This window comes from Perca flavescens, chromosome 10 (assembly GCF_004354835.1).
Source record: "Perca flavescens isolate YP-PL-M2 chromosome 10, PFLA_1.0, whole genome shotgun sequence".
NCBI classification, from domain to species: domain Eukaryota; kingdom Metazoa; phylum Chordata; class Actinopteri; order Perciformes; family Percidae; genus Perca; species Perca flavescens.
This window is the reverse complement of record NC_041340.1, coordinates 36,281,782-36,305,835: the sequence shown is the minus strand read 5'-3', so window position 1 is coordinate 36,305,835 and position 24,054 is coordinate 36,281,782. Positions and strand designations below refer to the sequence as shown.

The 24,054-nt window shown below is 44.2% G+C and overlaps 1 protein-coding gene across 1 annotated transcript in view; it reads left to right on the top strand.

The window, feature by feature from the left end:
* The first annotated feature begins 861 nt into the window (after window positions 1–861).
* efnb1 (ephrin-B1) overlaps window positions 862–24,054 on the top strand; it is a 62,150-nt gene continuing 38,957 nt past the window's right edge. Inside the window, exon 1 of the mRNA XM_028589749.1 lies at window positions 862–1,914. Coding sequence (XP_028445550.1) covers window positions 1,799–1,914 — 116 coding nt within the window. The 5' untranslated portion in view covers window positions 862–1,798. The remainder of the gene's footprint in view (window positions 1,915–24,054) is intronic.

Here is a 24,054-nt window from a genome sequence, read left to right as displayed (position 1 = left end):
TGATTTCATCACAACCATTAGGGGGCGGCATAGATTGAATAAAAGCACCAAAATTAAGAGAAACTACTCTTTCTCTCTCTCTCTCTCTCTCTCTCTTTCTCACACACACACACACACACACACACACACACACACACACACACACAAAAGGGGGCACAGACATGGACATGATCAATTATGTGTCAAGCATTTCTTCCTCAATGAATGAATGGCCCAATGACTATAGGCTACTGACCGTCTATTGTCTATCGACACTGGAGACTAAGTTCTCATGCAGTTCATTATCCCAAAAGGGGACAGCTAGAAAGAGATCCAAAGAGACCATTAATCATCATTTCTTTCAGAGAGTAGAAAAGAAATGACCGAAATAACAGATACTGTAATCCTATACAGTAAATTCTAAAGATTATTGTAGATTTAAATAAAATTCAGAATGGTTTACACTGGAAGTAAAGCCTAGTTAATCTTAGTTTCCCTACAGCGAGATTGTGATAGGCCTATATTATAGGAATGTTATGGCATAAATGTTGAGCCTGGATCTACATGGAAAAGCAGGTCCTCGGCTCTAAAGGGGCCAAAGTTTTTCTCCTGTAGGCACTTTTACGCACGCTCAACCAGCCTATCACGCTCGTCTTCCTCACTAAAGCTTTCAGTATGACGAATAACTCCAAAGTCCATTTCAATTTGGGTCGATGGCTTGGGCCTAGGTGGTGGGGGCAAGATATGTAGGGTCAACCTAATAACGCACTCCCAAACTCCCTCCCTCCCACTCCTCCACGTCCCCATAAATGCCTTCGCTTCCTGCTTCCAAGTTCGGACAGAGCGCTGTGATTGGCCGCAGCTCGCACTGTGGGCTGTTCCCCCTGCGCTCCTTTTCGGCTCGGGTTACAGTTGAGCTCGAGCTGCTGCACTTACCGGAACGCAGAGAGTGTTTTTACTCGGTTAAAAAAATACACCGGCATGGAAATGTTCGCGAGCGGATATAGAGCCACCGAGCGAGCTGATGAGCGAGTCTAACCTTCCCTCGGCACTTTTTTTGTGTCCGAGCAGCAACAAACAAGCGTGAGACGTACAGTTTATTTACGCACCGGCCACGCATCATGTCCCACTCGGACTAGAGGCTTCCCTGCTGGAGCGCAACACGCACGCGGAACGGCGCTGAGAGCCGGGAGGAATATTTACAATAGAAACTCAATTCCTTCGCGGAGAAGAATAGCAGGGGGAGGAGGAGTGAAAGATAACACTGGAATGAAGTGGACCTCGGGATTCCCAGCGTGCTGCGGAGTTGTGACTGATGGATGAATGTGGCCATCTGTAGGCTATATACAGCGACAGGTACCGACACCATCAGGGGAGCTCTGACAAAGACACGGCGCAGCGCTTCATCAGCAGCCGCATCGCCAAATTGTGTCCCCCACCCAAAAAAACTGTGGTTAGATCCGTTTCATTGCACATCAGATCGCATCGTTGACTTGTCTCTAACAGAGTAAGAAGGTCGCGAAGGGCTGTTTTTGTCTCAGCCACAGGTCAACCAGGACACTCAGGGCTGCTTTGCTCCCAGATCCTATCAGAGAACCGGGAGCTTCCTGCACGTCCTGCGGACAGTTCAGTCAAGGACACAGGGGTCTGGGCAGATTTTTAATAGGTCGGACAAAAGGACATGTATATGATATCGAACTCTCATGCTCCCGACTGATCGTTGCTCACCTTCCCACCAGGCGAACCACAGATAAAGGCTGCCAGACGCACTGTCCGACGCTCTGAGTTCTCGTCTCACTGTCTCTGTACATTGATCAGAATGGCGGGACTCGGTTGTTGGAAGTATTACCTCTGGATCTTTATTTTAATGTGCAGGTCGGCGTTACCTTCTGCGAAATCGCTGGAGACTATAATATGGAGCTCGCAGAATCCCAAGTAAGTCTCGTATTTCATTTGTACAAGCATGCCAAACTCGCTGGGTGTGTGTGTGCGTAATGGAGGACTAACATTACTGGAAAAGTTGCCATTGTGTGCAGACTGGGTTAAATGTTCTGTTAAATGTAGCAATTATCTGAAAAAAGAACATTTAGTTTTAATTGTCATTCCTGCGCCGCACTTTAGAAATGGTGTGGATTTATTTCTCCGTGGGGGATTTCCCAGCACCAAAGAAACACAGTAGGTGCAGGCTTGTACAATAAACAGTAGGCCTTACTTAAAACACAATAATAGATGGTTAATTATAGCAATTGACATTACATGTCATTTTATTACCAGATAGAGGGCAAAGTCTGCTTGGACACTTGAGTTACGACTATCTCAGTTGTTAGAGTTTGTTCACTCCTTCCCTACAATTTCTTTTAATTGATGTAATTAGGTAAGAATGGATAATGAAAGTCAAGGAAAGCATGCCAAGTGTGTCAAGGTGTGGTCCAGTTAACTGGATCGAGGATATTTATCCTCTCCGTCCCGCTCAGGAGCCCTGAACATGGGCTACTTGCCTTCTTGTGAGGGCCACACTGCGTCCCAATTCTCCAAGTTTAAATTCAGTTTGCACCACAGAAATGTGTGATAAGATGGTTTCAGATATCAGAGCAACCAAATGCTTGAAACGAATAAAATTGTTCTTAATTGTCCTGGCTTGGATCCAGCTTAATTTCTCCACATTAAAATCAAGGGCAAGTTTCTCAAAAGCATGCAACTGAAGCCAGACATTTTTCTAAAGATTCATATTATTCCCATCAAAACAAGCAAAGTGAGCCCAGACTGCTGATAATAAAATACACTCTGGTAACAATTATCACCCACTTAGACTTGACTCCCACATTTGCATGATGTTGGAAAGCATACAAAAGGGGAAAATAAACTAAAATGTGGGTGTGGGGGGGGCGCGACGCGACGACCTCCTCTTGTATTTCTGAATGGCATGGAGTTAGGAGCTGACCTTCATATGAGCTCACTGCACCAAGGGCAAATGGAGACTAGCTCGACCAGCTTATAACTAGAATTTACCCATTCAAGTGAATCCATGATTTATCCCCCACATGTCATAGGAGCTCGTTGTGCAGTTGGTGGGTATGAATATTGCTGCCATGTTCACTTGTGTGTGTGTGTGTGTGTGTGTGTGTGTGTGTGTGGCCTGGTTCTAATGGTGAGACTACGGCCCATCAGCTTTTATTTGACTATGGCTGCAGAGGTAGTGGAACAATGACCGTCATCAGACAGAGATATGACACACACACACATATATATTACACGTGCACAAAAACCCACACCTCTTGTCAGTCATGGGTAGACAAATGAAAAAAAAGGGAGACATTTATTGATTGATGATATCACCTGCAGGGAATGTCTTAGAAGGTTACCACGCTGGTTTAGGGATTGCCAGATCATTTCTCCATCTGTTTCTCCACTCGGCTCCTTGTAAAAAGCCTCACGCCGGACGAATATTTCATAAAGTTCACAGTGGAACAATAATGCACTCTGCAAAGTGTTCTCTCAACCTAATTATCCTGCTGCTCTGCGCTTAGAAAACAATAGACAATTATCTTGCAGTGTGCAGGCTTTGCAATAACAGAAGACAAATCTGTTTTTCTTCTGAAATGTATCTGTCAGCAGCAGTGTCTGATAAGCAATAAAAAAGGAATATGTGTACAGCAATCAGCATCTGTCTTGACTCCTTGTTGTTTTAAACTCTATCTCTCTGTCTTGGCCTATATTATTCCATAGTGATAACACAGAGAGAGGCCTATAGAATGTACAGTACACTATCTGGTGACTTATCTAGATTTACGATGTCTTACTTCCTGTTCCCACTTTGGGGAGCACTGCTGCCTCAGCTAATAAATTAATCTGGCCCTCTGCTTGCACACTGTACCACATACACGCACAATATAACAATACCAGTGCCTCCCTGCAGGCCGTGAGTTATGAGACAAAGTATAGGAAACCAGCAGGTTTGGGCCACTAGTGTGTGTGTGTGTGTGTGTGTGTGTGTGTGTGTGTGTGTGTGTGTGTGTGTGTGTGTGTGTGTGTGTGTGTGTGTGTGTGTGTGTGTGTGTGTGTGTGTGTGTGTGTGTGTGTGTGTGTGTGTGTGTGTGTGTGTGTGTGTGTGTGTGTGTGTGTGTGTGTGTGTGTGTGTGTGTGTGTGTGTGTGGGCTTATGTGCGGGTCCCTCAGTGTTCCTGCTGTTATGGATTTCCATGTGAGGATGCTATCACTCCCGCTCCTACATTATCAATAACTGGGGTTGGCTTAATTGATTTCCTCCCAGCGTGCTTGCACAGGCAACATACATCATCACTGTAGAGCCGTCTGGAAAAAAAGAAGTAGAAGAAGAAACATCCCTGAGTTTTATATCTGCTGCAGGATGTATGAGACCTTTTTGATATTTAATTTGAGGCCGGATGAGTGAAATGGCGAGGGGGTAAAAAGGGTTGGATGAGCAGCCGTGCAGAAGAAGGCTGGATGTGTCAACTACTCGGCCGGTAAAGAAGCTTCTAACATTTGATCAGAGCAAATCGGATTAGTTCTCATTTAGCTGAGTGGGATTACGCCCGAAAATGTCACTTTGTTATGACTGATCACGTCCCATCGGTTTGGCTGAAGCATGCACAGCAATGTACATGTCATACTACACACACACACACACAAACACACACACACACTCACAGTGTGCTAAAGAATTCTGCAGAGATGCCAATTTAATGATAATCTGACAAGGTTGCTATGAGTGGTTCCTGCACGTCCCCTAACCCTCCTTAGCTAATATTTACCTCATGACCTGTAACCACCACAGCCAGTTTGCAGCAGCGCAGGGGACAAACAAAATGATGTGATAGAGGCAGAAAACACACTTGCACACCTCTGAAAACCTACAGAAAAGAAACCGCCACGGGCTGGCCAGAAGTCTGCTGCACTGATTTTGAACTCCTTGCATTTCGGTAAGGCTTGGAAACAGTTTGCAGAAATTTCTTTGCTCCCATGTGGGGTTTTGAAGCCCAGAAAATAGCGTAACAGTGAAAGAGGCGTTTGTGTTAATAAAAGTCAGCTAAAGCCTCTGTTGCTGTCCCTTTACTTACTGATCTTATTTTGCTGTTGACCTCAGCTGCCTGGCTCACAGTTTAACAGTTGGCTGGTTTGGTTTATAATTTGCGTGCGTGGTTTAAAGGTTCAGGGAGTTTGATGATGATTAAACTGGATTTGATTAACACTGGGATATTTGGCAAATGTAGGGGAAAATAACTTTGAAATGATGAGGTGGCAAATTATTGTTAAATAAATTTTTAAAAACAACATAATTGTATTAGACCGCTATTAGTATAATAAGTGCACAGAAGGCCTGATTAAAGTTGAAGAATTGTTTCCATAATTGGATAATTTGGGGGAATTTTTTTCTAATAGGTGATTAGGAAAAAAACAAACGTCTACCTTATCTTTGTTTTTAGAACCAGATGTTATCAAAGCAGATTTTGTAAAGGTTTGTTCTCGAACACAGAGAAACCTTTGACTTCTGCAAATTGGTGTTCAGAAACGCTTCACAGAGCTGACATTTAAATATAACGAGGATTTCAGCAGGAGCTCGAATAAACAAACTGCAACTGCAAAAACTTGAAACTGCCGCAACCTGTTGAACAAGAGTTGGATGAAACTTCAGGACTAGAACAGGAACAGGATTTGGTTGCTTGCAAAGAGTCCGGTGGCTACTCCCCTCTGCTGCTCTCTGCAGTGTGGGTCACTGCTGAGAGGGTCAGAGGCCTGTTTTGGTTTCTTCCCCGCTGCCTGCCCCCTTTACTCCTTGCGATACACCTTCTCTCTCCCGGTTTCCCTGAGCCCCCCTCCCTTTCTCCCCCTTTTGACTCTGATCGTGTTTCCCTCTGATAAAGATCTCATTACACACAGAGAGGACTCAGAGCCTGAGCCCCACTCAGAGAGAAAGAGCGAGGGCTGACCAATAAGAAATACTTCTGGAAAGCAACTGGCCCATGGTGCTGTAAAGGCACCCTGTGTCTCCCTCTAAGGACAGCTGCGTTTGCTTTTATGTGCATGCACTTCTGTGTCGACATGTCTGTTGTTTCAGTGGTGTGTAACGACAGATTCTTCATTTGGTTATCTTTGTGAGGCACCTGGGCTCAAAAAAGGGGCTGCAGTGCTTTAGGTTATTTCAGGAAGAAGAAAAAAATGCAGTTTTTCCATCATGGTTTCGCTCCAGATGGACTCACTTTATCCGCTGGTGGTTTGGCTGCCACATCACTGAAAACTGATCATTCTGCTTTTTGTGTGTTATTGATGCATTCATTTCTTTATATTTGGGCACTCGTGCACATGAAACCCAGTTTTGTTCCCCGGCTTTGGGAGCATTTGCAACTCATTTTTTTATTCTTTTTTTTATGTGCATGTATGAGTTCCCAACTGGTCCTCGTGAACCAGAGTTACAGTTGGTTTTCTTTCAAGACATATTTTAGGGACTGATTCACAACTGGGACAACAGCTGAATGTAATGAGTCAGTTGGGAGAAGAGCTGAACAGATAAGTTAATTAATCAGTTAGAAAAAAATCTATTAATCTAGAAAATCGATCAGTGTTGGTCAATATTGATAAAAAAAATCTTTTATTACTGTATCACAATCAACCAATATATTGTGATATATTATAATTACTAGAAACTCAGTTGTAAAACTGTTTATGACTAAACTAACCAGACAGGAATGTCTGAGTTTCTTTTAGGTTTATCCAGGGAGATAGATACGTCCATCACATGTATGCAACCAAAGGTAGATACCACAAAATAAAGATAGAAATATCTCACAAATGTATATTGTCTCATGGTATATATTGCCCACATAATATGATATTTCCCCTCGTTTCTGTTTTAAATAGGCTACTTTTTAATTTATAATAAAATAAAGATCTTTGGTTCAAGACATTTTTTTGTAATGTTTTTTTAAACTAAATAAGTAACAGACAAGTAAATTGATAATAAACATAATTGTTAGTTGCAGAACTAGAACAGACTATTATCTTTAATCTATCTTAATCCTGAGAACCAGAGTTTGAAACTATACTAGACTCTCACATAGGCGTGCCAAACATGGGCTTATGTTGTCTGCTGTGAGTCACCGAAAACTATTACAAACGTGTTAAAACTTTGTGCTACTCAACATAATTGTTTTGGTAATAAAACCACATGAGTTGAATTGGGCCAAACACACAGTATTGGATATGATGTGGCAATTTCAAGTCCAATTATTTTGTAAAATTGTTTTTGTTTTGTTCATTTTAACTCAGTTTATGTGTTCATACAATTACAGTCTCATATGAAAGGAACAAGTATAAGCTTATGGAAGTGAATGAGTGCATGTCGGTGTGCCATTGTTCTTTGTCTAGCCACAGAGGAACATTAAGGAAGTGTTAGAAGCGTGCCAGTGTGCCCCTGTGAAAGTGTTGAGGGCCGAGTGGTGGACGAGTGTGGAGTGGCTGAACAGTGGCTGCCTTACAGGCTGTTAGCGACCCGGCTTCATTAGACGGAGGCCTGGCTGGCAGCAACCAGGAAGTTCCCATCAGCTCCAGCTCTGCCAAGCAGAGGCACAGGCGCTGGAAAGCTTCCCTTAAGATTTCTTCTTGTCGCCTCGTTTACGCTTCAGCTGAATTAAGAGAAAATATAGGGATGCAGAGTTACAGGAAGTGGGGGGAAAAAAAAGTTGGGCAAAAGCAGGGAAAAGTCTGCCTTTTGTTTGCCATCTTAGTTCTTTCATATAAGAGCAGTTGGAAATAAGGGGGATTAAACAGGAGAGGAAAGGAAGCTAATGTAGAGCGTTGAAACGCAGCCCTGGGTTCAACTGCACATCTTTTCAGTCCGACGTAGAACTCCCAGATTACTTCCATGTGTCAGTGTGAGGGGAAAAGAGAGGGAGAAAAGAAGAAAGGGGGACAGTGAGAGAAAGTTGAGCGATTGAAAAGCAAGTGGACTTGGATTGGTGGAGATCAGCGGCGGTGTTGGACAGTGGAACGGATCTGTGTGACAGCCATCTCTAAAACCATTAGCCCTGAGCCTCCGACTCGGGAACTCGTAACCTCCTCCTCTGGACTGACCTCATGGACTTAACTCTTTCTCAGAGAACCCCTCTGTGCTGGGGGGGCAGACCTCATCAGACGCCAGGCCCAAACAGCGGGCAGGCAACCTTAACAGCCAGCTGCACTACAAGTTCTTAAAGACGTCATGAGTTGTCAGCGGCATACAGGCAGAGAGGGATCTGTTTGTGGCACTCCAAAGACTTTTGTGAGGAGGTTTGAATTTATTGTGCCAGGGCTTTGGGGAAGAGGATGAGGGATCCCAACAAACAATGTGGTGGATAAGAGTGCATTTTTATTAATAAGTAAAAATGTCATAGCTTTGATGAAAAATGTAGGTTATTAAATTATGATGTGTTGACAACTTTTTCTTCATATCTTTGGTGCTGAAGAACAAAATTACAAACACTTCTCAAAGTCTACTTACTAGCTTTACTAGTAATTTTATGAGCTTTTCTCAGAGCTTTCAATCGCATCTACACAATTATATTAAAATATATTTGACAAAAGAAATCTTAACTCAAGGTCCAATTGTGAGCTTTATTAGTAATTGTATAAGCTTTTTCTGGAGCTTTGAACCAACAAAAAGTATATTAGACAAAAGAAATCTTGACACAAGGTCCACTTATAGCTTTATTGTGATTTTTCTTGCCTTTTCTGGAGCTTTCAACATCATCTACACAATTACAAAAAGCAGGCTATATTAGACAAAATTATCTCCTACTACTACCGAAAGTTTTAGTAGTAGCTTTCAACCCTATGTAAAAAATTACAAAATATATATTGGACAAAATAATCTTACCTAAAGGTCCACTTACTAGCTTTACTAGTATTTTACTAACTTTTCCTGGAGCTTTCAGTCGCATCTACAAAATTAAAAAGTATAGTAGGCCAAAAGACAAAACTAACAAAATGAAAAACCTAATTAAAATCCTTACTAAATGTTCATTTACTAGCTTTTATAGTAGGGGTATGACGAGACGCTTACTCCACGAGACGAGACACATCACGAGATTGGGTTCACGAGAACGAGACGAGATTTCTCGTCGAGGTGAAAAGTTGTCTCGTGATGCGATGTGATTGTGATGTCAGCGTGATGGAGCGTGGAGTTACTATTGAAGATCGCCCTGCCACTTTTAAATCATTTGTGTGGCAACATTTTGGTTTTCCTGCGGAAATAATAAACGGCGAAAGAGTGACAGACAAGACGAACACAATATGTAAACATTGTAAGAAAAAAATGCCGTATACCGCGGCTAACACGAGCACTATGCAAAAACACTTACAGCACCACCACAGCTCTCTACTAACAACGAGATCTTGTCACACCCCTATTTAATAGTAATTTTACCAGCTTTGTTTTGGTCTTTGCTGAAGAAGACCATGACATGTGGTTGAAAGCTCTGAAAAAAGCGAACAAAGAATATTCTCTTGTTCCAAAAATAATTGTAAGTCACTCAAGATAAATATAACATAATTTCAATTTGTCATGGTAACTGTTCAACCACATACCTGTGGCTCCTTAAGTTAAATTAAAGTGAGCTTTACTTTTGTAACAGATTAATATACAAGTAGAGACTGGATGAGGCATGACCATACCCAACCAGCTCTGAACATATCATTAATGATCATCATGGAGCGCTTTGTTCACTGTTATGAGTACACTAATGGAGTGACAGTGTAATTGAATGGAGTGGTAGGATAATGGAATGATAGAATGATAAAGTAATGGAATAGTGTGGTAGCGGCTCCCTTTTCCCAAGGGATACCCCCTGTAAGTGTGTCAGTGTGGCAGATGGGCGTTCGGTAACATCCCCCCCTCCCCCATGTTAATTATAAAGCATCATAATCCATCTATGGCATACAGGGACAGGACATGGAGACTATTAGGGTGAGCATGGAAATGGCACAGTGTATAATCCTCCGGACTTTACCACTATTAGGCTCCCCAAGGCATCAAGCAAAAAAACCACTCATTTCTCCAGTAATCTTGTTTAAGAAGTCTCTTTCTTACTGAGTGTGTGTATGTGTAAGTCTGTAAATGTGTGTCCCACATTTTCAGATGTTAACTGGAAGTTTGATTTATCTCTGATTTTTTTTTTCTTCTCCTACTTCATCTTTTTTTTCCCACCATGCCCACAGGCAAGACAGACAGCCCAAAAGCATTGTGTGTGTGTGTGTGTGTGTGTGTGTGTGTGTGTGTGTGTGTGTGTGTGTGTGTGTGTGTGTGTGTGTGTGTGTGTGTGTGTGTGTGTGTGTGTGTGTGTGTGTGTGTGTGTGTGTGTGTGTGTGTGTGTGTGTGTGTGTGTGTGTGTGTGTGTGTGTGTGTGTGTGTGTGTGTGTGTGTGTGTGTCTCCGTTAACCCATTCTGCCAAGTCTTTGCTCAGCCTTTTCTAAGCAAACTCCCAGCATGATCCTGGTCCCCCTTGTGCTGGTGAGAGGAGTTGGAAGAAAAGGCCTATGGGACTCCCGCTGCTCCCAGGCCCGGCCTCGGCCCCTCCGCCCACGAGGGCCGGTCCTGGGATTTGCTGCGCGCCGGGGCTCTGTGTGGCAGCTGTGACTGACGCTTCAATCGCCTCTCCCTAGGACACCCCAGTGCAACCCTGCATTCCCTTTCACACCTCGGAAACGGGGGGAAAAAGACAATTACACACATATTCAGCAACCTCCCTCTCCCAGTCTTTCCACAATCCTGCATCTCTGATCTACGGCCATTTACCAGATCTATAAAAAAACTTTCTAAAGTTTCTGTGTTTTGCAAATGAGTCTTTCTAAACAACTTGCAAATTAGTTTAGATGTCTGGACAGCCTGTCTGCAATTTTATTATGCATTTGCTCTTGTTTATTACATTTATTTCTCCGAGTAGTCCTCTCCTTAAGTAAACAGTATAACTCAAGCTATTTCCTTTGCATTTCCCTTGATATTTAGAAAATGTAAGTAATGGAAAAAGATTTAAACCTTAAAGTGGAGTTAATGCTATCATGTATGGATTGTCAGTAAATTGAGTTTGTCTCTGGGCTATTGGAGCAGGGACTCGTAAGCCAGTGGGATTTAAGTCTCTTAATTGAATTATTTTGATTGCCGACTTGATTGATGGAGTCAGATGTGAAACGTTTTCCATGACTTTTTGTCTGACTAATTCTTCTTCCAATAGAGCCATACTAGACAGATACAATAGGAACCTGCAATCAATCACAACTGAGCATTTTGTCTGGAGAAAAAATGTGCCTGCCATCAGCTCCGAGTTCCACAAGCCATGCGGACAACGCAAAAACCAACAATGACATCAGATAGCAGAGCACTCTAAAGTCTAATCTTCCCATAATGCCATGCTAAACCCCACAGAGACCCGCGGCAGGGAGAAAGAGTTTTTTATGCCCTGGCGCTGCTCCTCCTCCCATGGCCTCTGGCTGTGTGTGTGTGTGTGTGTGTGTGTGTGTGTGTGTGTGTGTGTGTGTGTGTGTGTGTGTGTGTGTGTGTGTGTGTGTGTGTGTGTGTGTGTGTGTGTGTGTGTGTGTGTGTGTGTGTGTGTGTGTGTGTGTGTGTGTGTGTGTGTGTGTGTGTGTGCATGTTGGGAAGAGAAAAAGAATTCAAGAGTGAATGGAGATGTCACTGTCAGACTCTGGCCTCCACATGAATCCGCTCCAGAATGGCCATATTGGCAGCTTGTGTGTGTCTGTGTGTGTGTGTTGAGTGAGAGAGTCTGTCGTTTCCCCTCCACGCCGAGTTCCTACAGCCGTGATTGGAGCGCAGCAGGACTCAGGTCTATATTTCATCCTATTCATATGAGGGAGGCCGTTTCATCTCCCATACACATGTTTCCCATCAGATGTGTGTTTATTCTCCCCCATGATGTGCTTGGCCATGGAAGCCTCTCATCTCTCTGATATTGGAAAAAGAAGCGAAGGTCTGCTAAAGCAAACACAATATCCTCAACCTCTCTCCGCCTGCTTTATGAACTATGCATAGAATAAGAACGAAGGCGTTGCATTAACTCGATTTAATGAGTAACCGTGGTAGTGTTTCCTCTTAAGGCTCTGTAATATAATATTTCACACTGTGATTTTAACTTGCTAATCTTAATGTGTGGAACTCTTTCCACGCTCTGCTGTCTCATCTCCCATTTTTCCCCTGCACTGAAAACTTTGACTACTTTTAGCTATTCTCCTCATCTGTCTCTGCAAGTCCCCCGCTGTGAAACATGACAGCCTCAACCTTCACCACATCAGTCCTCTCTTCTCCTCTCCTGTCTCAGAAATGAAAGCTTTTTCTTTGCAGACAAACCTCTGTGAGTCCTTTTTTGCGTGCTGGGCCCAGGTCTATGTTGCTGCTTTTAGTAGCTCTGTTTGCTGCATTTTCTGATTTATTTATACATCTCTGATTGTAGCACCTCGTGCATGACAAGAATATGAAAGTCAGAACCTTACATGTGCATTATGCGGGCTGAGTCAAATTCTTATTTGAAATATACATGAATGCATGAATATATTTATTGCCGTGACGCCCCTGTGCATCCGGGAGAGTCTCATTTCCTGTAGCAGCCCTGCTCTGGAATGGAGGGGCGTGATCCTTGATGGCGCCCCACATGCGGCCACCAAATAGAGCCGCCTGGTGCACCTCTCACACAATGGAATGGTAGAGGGAAGGGAAATGATTTGGCTCCTATTGGAGGGGCTGGAGCAGTCGCTTCAAAGCATTGTGCCCGGCTGAGGCTTTAACCGGCCTTCTCTCTGCATTAGATGTGCGTCCTGTGATGAGCCTTTGAAGGGTGCGGGGCAGTTCTGGCTGGAAGATTGTGATTGCATAGCACGGTTGTGGGGATTCGGCCTCACAAAGAGACTTGCAAGTCAGGGATGGCAGTGCTCCACTCAGTTTTGTTTAGGTAGGTTGGATTAAAACGTGTTGACCCGAAAGCAGCAATGTGTGTACTCAAACACACACACACACACATACGGTATATCACAGCGCAAGGTAGTGTGGATCTATGTGTGTGCAGCTGTGGTTGACAGACTAAGGTTTGAGTGTGCTTTACAGATGGCAGTAATAATGATCAGATAGCCCTTGTAATGGAGACGGCCCCGTTTGTAATGGCTTCCTAAAACAACACATGGAGCGTCTTTACGAGGCCACAATCCGCCCGGTTATCACAGAGCAAACCGTGTGAATGAGAATAGCATCATGTCAAACAAGCTATTTATTAGCACGCATATCTCACACACACACACACACACACACACACACACACACACACACACACACACACACACACACATTTCATTTTAATACCGACAGCCTGCATCTTGCCCCCCGCTCTGCTTGTTAAAGGCGAGTGTTATCAGAGGAGACACAGGCTCCCGCTACACCAGTTAGGCCATCCTCCCCTTTTACATCCACTGTTAATGAGTTTAATGATGTGTGTCTTGGCGATTGCATCAGTCAATATGCTGTTCAATATGGGTTTTAGAAACCCACTGACAACTTAAGCATGTCTGCCTGGATAAGATCTCCCATCCAAGGGAGGAAAGAAAGAGCAACTAATTTGTCTTGGATTGGATGGGACATGTGTAGCTGTCTTTTACAATCATGAGCTAAGATTGTAAGCAGAGAATAGACTTGTCAGTCAAATTCTCTGATAAGAAGCTGCTTTTAAGACTCCGAAGGCAGCTGTGTATTAAAAACGCTGTGTCCTAGTTAGAGCAGCGCCTGGCGCTCTCTTATATGGAGATCTGTTGTTTGTTTGGTGTCGATAGTTTTTTCAGCTGTTTTCGTCTCTCTGTTGTGTTATTCTTTGATTTCGGTGCGGGTTTAGTTTCAGATCAGTTTTTATGTTTCAGAAGGGGTTTATTAGGAGTTTTATTTTAGTTTATGTCAGGAGGTGTTTACTATACTAGAGACCTGGGACATTTAGCTTTATGCTTAGTCGGAGAGTCTTAAGTTTAATAGTCCTTGTATAGTGATTACAGATGTGCCTTTTTTATTTCTACTGTGTTTTTTTCACTGCATTTGGCTTAGTTTTCAGTCACGTTAGTTAGTGCAGCTTTTAACATGTGCACATGAGCTACATTCTCATTTCCTAACATTTAGTTCACTGTGCTAATGTTGGTTTCTTCCGTTAGTGAAAAAAGTGCAGGCAGAGACCCCTGTGACACTGATAAAAGCTGTTTCTTTTATAAAGCACAGAGCATTTGATTGATCTGTCCCGTGGTCTTGATCCCTGGGCTTGGCTGATTAAACCTATCCATCAGGTTCTCTTATCGGCACCCTAACAGATCGACTGCAGGACACTGAACTAAAACCCCTGTATTGTTGTTACACCGAACAAGTCAAAGGCTAAGGACAGGGAGGGGAGAGGTTTGCTAAAACTCCTCTCTTCAAGGCCTTTTGAACAAAGAAAAAAAAAAATCCCCACTATGTTGTTTTTGTAAAAAAAAAAAACAAGGTTTTGAGATAAGTTTTAAGGAATTGAATGTGCTGCACTCACACACTTTTTTTTTTTTGTCGCGCATATTGCAATAACCTCTGAAGGAGGTCAAACAGTAGCTTTGCAGATTTTGACAAGTGTTTCCTTTCTAGCAGGAAATCAGAAAGTAATGTTTCCTGTCCGCAGAGTTTCAGATCCCCGCCAGTCATGTGACCCTGCCCCCATGTCACAACTCACACAGACATCAGCCAGATAATGACATCTCTTTCACTGACAGGCTGTCATTCACATGATTCTGCAAGCACTGACACAGACACTTGGACGTGCGCACGCAGGCCTGCTCTCGTGCTCGCTTAAAAACGCAAGGCAAATGAGCATGTTCACCGTTATGATTTATCTGAATGATTTACAAGTCAAATAGCCAGTTTCATAAGATGTGCCTGTTGTTTTCTGAAATAAATTTGAGTTTCTCATCTTCCGGGTGACTGTTAAAGCAAATACATCATGGCTGCTAAAACATGGATGATTGCATGTCACTTTGCTCTCATTTGTCTGCAAGCATCTATTACCATCATGTTGTCAAGTCAATGAAAACAGCACCGGAACAGCCAACAGATGGGCTTTTATTATTCACAGATGTATGATTTTTGAACAGTTTCCTCATTTATCTTTTAGAGTATCTTAGACGTCTAAAATTACATTGATTTATGATTCTTAACATCCGGAAAACAAACTATTTCACGCATTTCAACATAAACTGACTTTTATGGCAGATAACGATCATAACGATCAGCCTGTATGCTGGTTGGTTGTCACTTGACAGCATGTTGAAATTAGATAGTGGAAATGTGCAACTTTCTGCCTTATCAAAAAAAACAATCAACCTAAGTTTACATAGTCAGAATATCCTGTTGAAAGAAGATGGTTTATTGAAATCCTGTTGCAGCATGCCCTGCAGAAGCAGGTGTGGACCTGCGAGCTTGCCTACTTGCCGCTAGTACTTTTTTTTTCTGGGGGGTGTGTGAACACTCCCCAAAGCTAGACGGTAGAAGTTGCCTGCGTGGCACATTCATTAACCTGGTATCTAGCTAATCTCCTGGCTAATTCATTTAGTCTTTGGAGTACTCCTGTGTATTAATTTCCTTTCCGCGCTACCGCTCATGGGATGCAGTATGAGCGTAAACATGGTGATGATTGTGTCATTATTTTGCAGTCAGATGAGTGATATCCCAGAGGGCTGTAGCTGGGTTGTCCAGGCCAGTTGAGAGGGACTGATTAGAATTGCAAATGGCCGCCAAGTGTTGTGTTTATTGTGTGTCTCAATATTGGAGACAATCAGGCGAATCAAAGCCCTCAGCTGGAGAGATGGGACTGAGGCACGGTGGGCCTCTCTGGTTGGCACCATGTCCTCAGTGCTTGCACGGTTCTCCCCACTCCTCCACCTCCCTCCCTTCTTCTCTCTGTTGCCCTCTCTCTCGGTCGACTCTGTCGTGTGTATAGGTCCTGAAGTACGTGGACACAGCTGGAGGAAGAGAAGGGGAGGCAGAAAGAGCCACTAAATCCAGTGCACTCAATCATCTGTAGTGTGCCGGTCCTCTCACACAGCTGAGAAATATTAAACACGCTTTATGATAATGAAAGCGCAGGCGACAGACATAAATTTCGGAGGCAAAGTGCTGAAGGATTAAAATGTCTTGTACGTTTGTTCATAACACAAATTTGTCATTGACTTCATGGCTTCCTGAATCGTTAGAGATGGAATCATCAGCTTTTCATCAATGGAATTTTTTTCTTCTTCTTTCTCTTAGACGACTTCTTCTCTTGTCTGCAATGAGGTATATATCAAGTCACATGTTAAGGGCTCAGGAATATTCACATATCTGCATGCAGATCTGCTGTCAAGCCCTGCGAATGAAACCTATTGGCAGCGTGCCCTTGTTATGGCTGGGTGACAGACTGTGGTGCAAAGTGCCCTAAACACACATTTTTGCCGCAAATCACTCGTGAATTGTTCTTCTGCAACAATTGGCCATTACCCCATTATTGACTCACAGTTTGTACAAGATTCGGCGAAATCCATCTGAACGCCATCCAGTACCTTTGTGTGAGACAGGAAGCTAGTGTTTTAGCTCACCATGTAATTCACTCAGTCAGTCGCACACAGAGAGGCCTATCTTCTCTTGTTTCGCTACTGTTGGCTTTTAAAGAATGTGTGTGTGTGTGTGTGTGTGTGTGTGTGTATAATGTACATGTATGTGCGCTCATGCATGCATACGTCCCTGTTGGAACACAGGATAATTCCTCAGGTCATACACGCTCCCCTTATAGCATGACCAGTTACAACAGGCATGTGTGAGGCCCAGGTACGGACATGCACAGTGAGTGATTAGGTATCGCTACAGGGAAATTACTGTAAAAAGCTACGTTTTATTGCACCACACACATTCTCTAAAGCTCTCACCGCTGTAGGCTAAATGAAAAACGAAGTTAAAAGGAATGTGTTCACTCTCGATGGAAATCCCTTAGATTTACTGTGAGTTTTTTACTGTGACTTGTGAACGAATTGAAGGCCAGAAGCCATCAGATGCCTTCATGATACGATCAAATGTCACCAGCCTTAAAAGGCAACAGTCAGTTGCATGTGAGAAGCTGCTGCTCACAGCCTGTTTAGACAGTGCTGTGTGCCGTTGAGCTTGACAAGCAGTTGATGAGAGATCCTTAGAATTGTGTGTGTGTGTGTGTGTGTGTGTGTGTGTGTGTGTGTGTGTGTGTGTGTGTGTGTGTGTGTGTGTGTGTGTGTGTGTGTGTGTGTGTGTGTGTGTGTGTGTGTGTGTGTGTGTGTGTGTGTGTGTGTGTGTGTGTAAGGAGAAAAAAGAGAATGCTTGAGAGGGAGAGTGTGTGTCAGATCGCCGACGTGGCTGTTTGTGAGTGTGTGAAACTGAGGATAGAGTTCATGAGGTGACATCTCGTCAGCTGTTTGACTTTCCCAGTTTCCCAGGGAAGCAGTTTCAAGAACAATGCAGACGAAAAACCACCAACCACCGACAATTGAAATGGCACAAAAAAAAAAAGACAACACTGTTTGTTGGTGGCTGAATTATTGCCGTTGCTTGAGATTGGAGACAGGGGAAATGTGTGAGTGACTGCACTGTGCTTGTAGCAGACACATATCACCTACTGGACTCGTTTACCCATCCATCTCCCAGCACTCCTCACAATAGCAGGAATACATTAAAAAAGAACGAGTCAGGAGGGAAGGGGATGCAAGATAAATATTGTGTTAGTATTTTCCCTCCCTCTCCGTTGCAATTGTCTCTCACACTGACAGATGAACAATCAAAGTATTTTGAACTTTGCTGCGTGCTGTCTTTTACTCCTGGGTTCAGAACCGTGCTGTCACAGCCAGACGTGTTCTGGCAGAGATTGATTGATTTGCTTTCTGTGCGCCATGTCTTCCCTTTGTTCTTCCAGGAAGGCTTTGGTTTCTCTGCAGTATTCCAGACGCTCTGTAGCTGTGTCATATTAACACCTGTTAACAAAATACAGACTCGTAAAATATCGATTGAGCTGCCCTTTGATCATAAAGTGTTGCTATAAAATATAAACTGGAAGCAGTTTATTCTATATTGGGAAAGAGACAAACCTAAAATCTTTCTGTGGCAGGACCTGTGCGTTAGACGGGTGGGGTAAGGCCAAAAATAAATATAATTTCCAGGATCAATTATTTCACTTGTTTGCTTTCTTGCTGGAAGTTGGATGAGATACAACAATCATGTCTGTATGCTACATTATGACGCTACAGCAGCAGTCAATTAGCTTAGCTTAGTTTAGCTTAATTTATAGGGTGGAAATAGAGGGGAAATGTTCCCCTGGCTCTGACCAGAGGTAACACATCCTACCTAATCTGCACCAAAACTGAAGTGTAAAAATGACACTTTGTGTTACTGGGTGGTGCTGGTCGGATTTTGTTACCTTCTGGCAGAGCCAGGTGAGCTGTTTCCCCCTTGTTTTAAGTATTTAGGCTAAGCTAACTGGCTGCTGGCTCCAGTTTCATATTTACTCAAATTCAAGTCAAAGTCAAGTTTATTTCATCCATAAAAACGTCATACTGTACAGATATGACAGCAGTATCAATCTTCTCATCTAACTCAAGGCAAGAAAGCAAATAGGTGTATTTCCCAAAATGTCAAAGTAGAAAAACCTCATTAGTAATGGGTGTCAGGTTTGTTTGGAAGATGTCTTGTGGCTGATCACTTGCTGAGTTAATTCCCAGATGTTGTTGCCAAAATACTGCTGAGCCGGGCAACTCAACCCCCCCACCCCCGCTCCCTCCCCCGGTGTGTGTCTAAGAGCCGTCTCATTCCGAGCATCACGAGTTTGAACAATTAGCTAACTTTAGCTACAAAGCATAGCCTGACTCTCATTCTCAATCAGCTCTTCACTTGGCTTCACTATTCAGTCTAAAACTGTGATCCCTCGAGTCATTTTTACCATGTGGAGATAGGAGGGCAATTGTTGAAAATTGAATTTGACCATGACTGGCTCTATCTAAGCCAAACAGAATGTAAATAGCTAATGTATAATGTGGAGCTGTGTGTGCGGGGTCTGTGTGTGCGTGCTTGTGTGTGTTTATTAGTACATGTGATGTGCTGATTGAGTGGAAACATTAAAGGGCTGGTTTTTCTGAGAAATGCTTTCTGAGGGCTTATCGATGAGGTTGGAGATACAGAGCAGAAAATGGCTGCTGGGTAACAACCCGGGCAAGCTGCATGGGTTTGATAATGGTTATGATTCTGTTCCTCCCTAGTTTCTTCTTCGCTCCCCCAAGTGGGAGTGAAACACAATCGGGTGAGTGTGAGAGATGCTATTGTTCGTCTGGGAGGTTCTCCTGCTTTCTCCCATCCTGCTCTGCTTGCTGCTGATTACAACCTTGCAGCCTGGTCCAGATCTTGACTCTCTGCTCTGCAGCTCTCAGTCCTGGGGGATTCCTCTCTCTACGGCTGTTCAGCCCCCCCCCCACACACACACACACACATGTATATCTACACACACAGTGCAAACACACTCACGCATACAGTGGGTTCGGGCCAGGCGGGGTTGGCAGCGACTGTAGACTGGGCCTGTGGAGAGATCTTTACGGAGCATGCAGAGCCCATCTGTGGCTGCTCCTCAGTGATGGGAGGCAGCTGGCTGTGTGTGTGTGTGTGTGTGTGTGTGTGTGTGTGTGTGTGTGTGTGTGTGTGTGTGTGTGTGTGTGTGTGTGTGTGTGTGTGTGTGTGTGTGTGTGTGTGTGTGTGTGTGTGTGTGTGTGTGTGTGTGTGTGTGTGTGTGTGTGTGTGTGTGTGTGTGTGTGTCGTGGCCAGGGAAGAGGGAAAGAGGTTTGTGTGTGTTTGGGTCGCAGAGCACCCTCAGAATTAGGGCTAAACTCAGGCTGAAACCGACCCAAGCTCCCTCGTCTAGCTGAGCCAAATCTTCCCTTCTCTTCTCTTTTTTCTCCTCTCTTCTCCTCACCCCTCCCACCAGCCCTCCAGCTGGAAGAGCTCAGTCCCTGGGATCCGGGATGAATAAGTGGAGAGGCAGAGAGCAACAGTCTGGGCCTTCTCTCGCTGTCAGTGATACCGTGGATGACGTTCAATCACAACCGCATACACCCATGCTCGCTTAACTCCCCTGCTCTTAGAGAGGGATGGGCTCAGCATGGACTGAAACCACAGAGGCCATAAGAAGAAACAGATTATGATCTTTTTCCTCCCTAATGACTTCTGACACTCCTCTCGCTCAACAGTCCTCTTCAGCCTGTTTGTCTAGTAACGACGTCCACTTCTGTCCTCCTTGTGGCAAGGCCATCTGGGCGTCATCTTGTTAGCTCATTACGGCCGCCGATGGTGTGATGCTAGCCCCTCATGTGACAGTGATGGAGGGCAAGCATACTGAGCTTGTTTGGCGAACATGAGAGGTGTGTGTCAGCCCGCCGCGCTCATCTGTGTGTGTTGCAACTCGCCTGTGTGCAACTGTTATGAGTCACGCTGAATCTGATTTGCTCTGCATGCCAGCCTGTTGACTGAGCTAACTGAAGCTAGTGTGTGTTTGTCTATGTCTGTGAGAGGGTGTCTGTGTTCACACGTACAAAAGCAGTTCTCTGCAGGGTGGAATTTAGGATATTCTGTCTCTCCTTTTTGCCTCTGACATCTTCATTTATGTGCCTCTAATGGGGACAGCACAGAGGGAAAATACCCAGCTTTCTGCTTTTCAGCAAGCCACTGTTGCCAAGTCTGGCCCACTGGAGTTTAAATGCAACTTGGATTGAGTTTATAGTTTATCCAATACCACGACCAGTTGGCAGGTTTGTCCTGCTTTTTTCTATAATAAGGGTCAAATCCTTCCTGCTTTGCTAAACAATTCTGGAGCCAGATGGTCCTTGTTTTGCTTAATTTCAGGATCCTTGTGTTTGTTCGTGTCTCTCTCTATGTGTGTGTGTGTGTGTGTGTGTGTGTGTGGCCTGCTCCAGCATTGAGGCGACTTGTTTACCGTGTTTGACATGTGAGGAAACCGGTGTGTGTACACTGCGGGGCATGTGTTTATGTGTGTGTGTTTATAGACAGGCCTCCCTAAGAACATCGGCCCCTGCGACAACCTGACAGAAGCCCACACTGTGTCAACAGCACTCCGTGGATCTTAACCACACATCAAGAGCGAAGCCATTTCAATAGCTGCTGTTTCTATTGTGAGGCCGAGTGAGCATGCGCCTCTATCTTGCTATAACAGTCCCTGCTAGTGGACAATTATTTAATATTGATTGACTTGAATGAGAACTGGATGTTTGTACCCTATGATTAAGCAAAATGCAGTGGGCCTCAGGCAAGTAAATCAGCTTTAAATCCCCGCCTCTATATGTGTTACACGAGCTCAACTACAATACTCTTTGGATAACGCGGCTTTGTGTTCTTTACAGACTTAAATGTAACCCTGTCATGGGGGTGAATTACTGTAATGTTTAATCGGAACTGCAAGCGTATGGAATATTGATTGAAGCTGTAAATATGGCTGCCGTATGGAAAGTGTCATCTGTAATAATGGAGTTGGAGGTGTGGGTGGGGGGGAGAGAGTAACCAGCCACACTGATTTTGTAGATAATGTAAGAGAGAAATGATAATTGGTGAGGGAACACTTTTCCTGGCGTGATAATTACCACGCTGATAGCGAGGGGAATAGAGTACCTATTGTGGTGATGATTGTGTGCGGATGTGTTTGTTTTTACATGACACACTCGTGTGCTTTACAGGCCAGAGGGAACGAGAGACAGATTGAACGTTGGGCTGCAGAAACGCAACCGAGAGAACAAGAGGTAGTACCTGCATCCTGCATGTTCCCCTGGTGGAGATGCATCGCCCTGTACACCTTGTAGAGAATACAGTAACTGATTTTAATTGATATGTATGGCATGCTCATTCTGCTGCTCAGGAGGAACAAATCAATTTGACACTATTCTGTTCATATGAGCCGTTTCTGCCTCTTTCTCTCACAGTTCCTGTCCTTTCATTCAGCGGCCGAGGCTGCCTGCCAGTGCTATGCTCGGGGCAGAGGCCTGAGTTGACTGGACGGGGGTGGAGAACATGGGAGGGGGGTGGCTGGTTTGAGGCTCTGTAAGGGGCTTTGAGTGGGCCTTAGTGTAGGCGGCGTTTTATATGAAAGTCGGTGAGGGCAGGTCGCTTGAATAGGGGTGGCTGGGAAGTTGGGCTGGGAAGGTCCAGGATGCACCCCACAGTGCTTTTGTGTGCTCTCACATCCGTGTGTGTGTGTGTGTGTGTGTGTGTGTGTGTGTGTGTGTGTGTGTGTGTGTGTGTGTGTGTGTGTGTGTGTGTGTGTGTGTGTGTGAAGAGGTTGGGGGGGGGGAAGTGTAGCATATGTGAGATCATGTGCTCATATTCACCAGTGGAATGTAAAAAGAGAGAGGAGGGGGCTCTTTGCCTCTGCTTAGTTGTTTTCTGTTCTCTCTCCGCTGTGCTGTAGCGTAGGCCTGTTTGGATAAGCTCTTTACAGGATTGAGCATGCAGTGTAGCCATCCAGATGAAACAAAACCAAACTCATTTGGTTGTTTTGAAAATGATTCTCTTTATTGTGTTTGGTTCAGGCAGATCCACCTCGTTTGACATGAGGGGAATAAAGGTTCTCTCACGTTCAGGGTCATTTCCCAGAAACACCATTTCTATCTGCAGGGCTCTTCCTCTGTGCACTCAAACCTCTTTCATCAACAGGTCTTATGAAGTCTCCAGACAACGTGAATGAAAGATGCAATTCAACCTCCCTTTTCCCCCCCTTTTTCCCTTTCGACCTCCTCAAAAGTACAATAATCTTCATTCACTCATCTCCTCCTCTCCATTGCGTGGCTGTGTGTAGCATCGGAGTGGCGCTGATTAAGCCAACAGAGAGACAAACGGGAGACAAAGTCCCAGCCCACCAGTTTAGTTTCACATCCTGGACTGGAGCTGGGCCGTAGCTTGCCAAGTGGAGGGCTTTTAAACTGGGCTAAACACTAATTGCTGCCCTATTTCTTTTATGTTGCCTCTTTCCCATCTGCGATGGCGCTTCCAGACCTCCACAGCAGCCAGAGCCTCATTATAGCAGACAGTTAACAAAGGCTGGGAAACAGAAGCAGAGAATTCACTTAGGATAGCTATCTAACCGCCAACTAGGAGGCCTGTTCGGAAAATTGAATCAATGACAGGGCCGGTCTGTGATTAAATCCTTTAGGGATATTAAGATATTAAGATTTTGGAAATCTTAATTATTCATCTAAATTGTTGCTGCTCACTCTGATAATGGAATAAATGAGCAGTAAAACTGAGAAGTGGGGTGTGAGGCTCATTGTTTTATTTGAGAGCAGGGCATTTAAGTCATTTTAATTCTTTTGAAATGGAAAAAAAAACAACAATTTCTCTACAAAGAAACAGAAAATAGAAAAAACCCTACTTGTTGAGTGAAACAAATCAAGGTCTAATTGTGATGTTTGCCTGCTTTTTTCCCTCTGGTTTCTCGCTTGTTTTTCTGTAGGTGTTTTTTGTGAGTGAAGAGAGAGGGGGAGGATGGAGAGGGGGATGAGAGAAAACAGAATGAGGGAAATGTTGAGGAGGTGAATGAGAGGGAAGGATAAAGCAAAGGGAATGAGATTGGGGAGCAGAAATAAGAGGGGGCTGAGATTGGGAGGGATAGAGGGAATAGAGAGAAGGTGGGGAGGAGAGGGGGTGGTCAGCAACAAAGCCTAATGTTGCCATGGAAACTTGTTTATGCCTCACTGATGCATCTTGTAGATCCAATTAGAGGCTGATTGTGTCCATGTCTTCATAGACACACGCACGTGTACCCAGGCATGGTGCATGCGCTCAAACACACGCACACGCATTAAAAAGTGTACGCTGATATACACACACACACACACACACACACGTGCACACACACACGAGCACATGCAGAGTGTTGCTGCTGAAAACCAGCAAATTGTTAGGAGAGGTAGGAAAAAAGCCGACCCCGCATTCTCCCTCTTATCAGCCCTTGAAATAGTGCCACCCCTCCCCTCACCCCCATGAGCA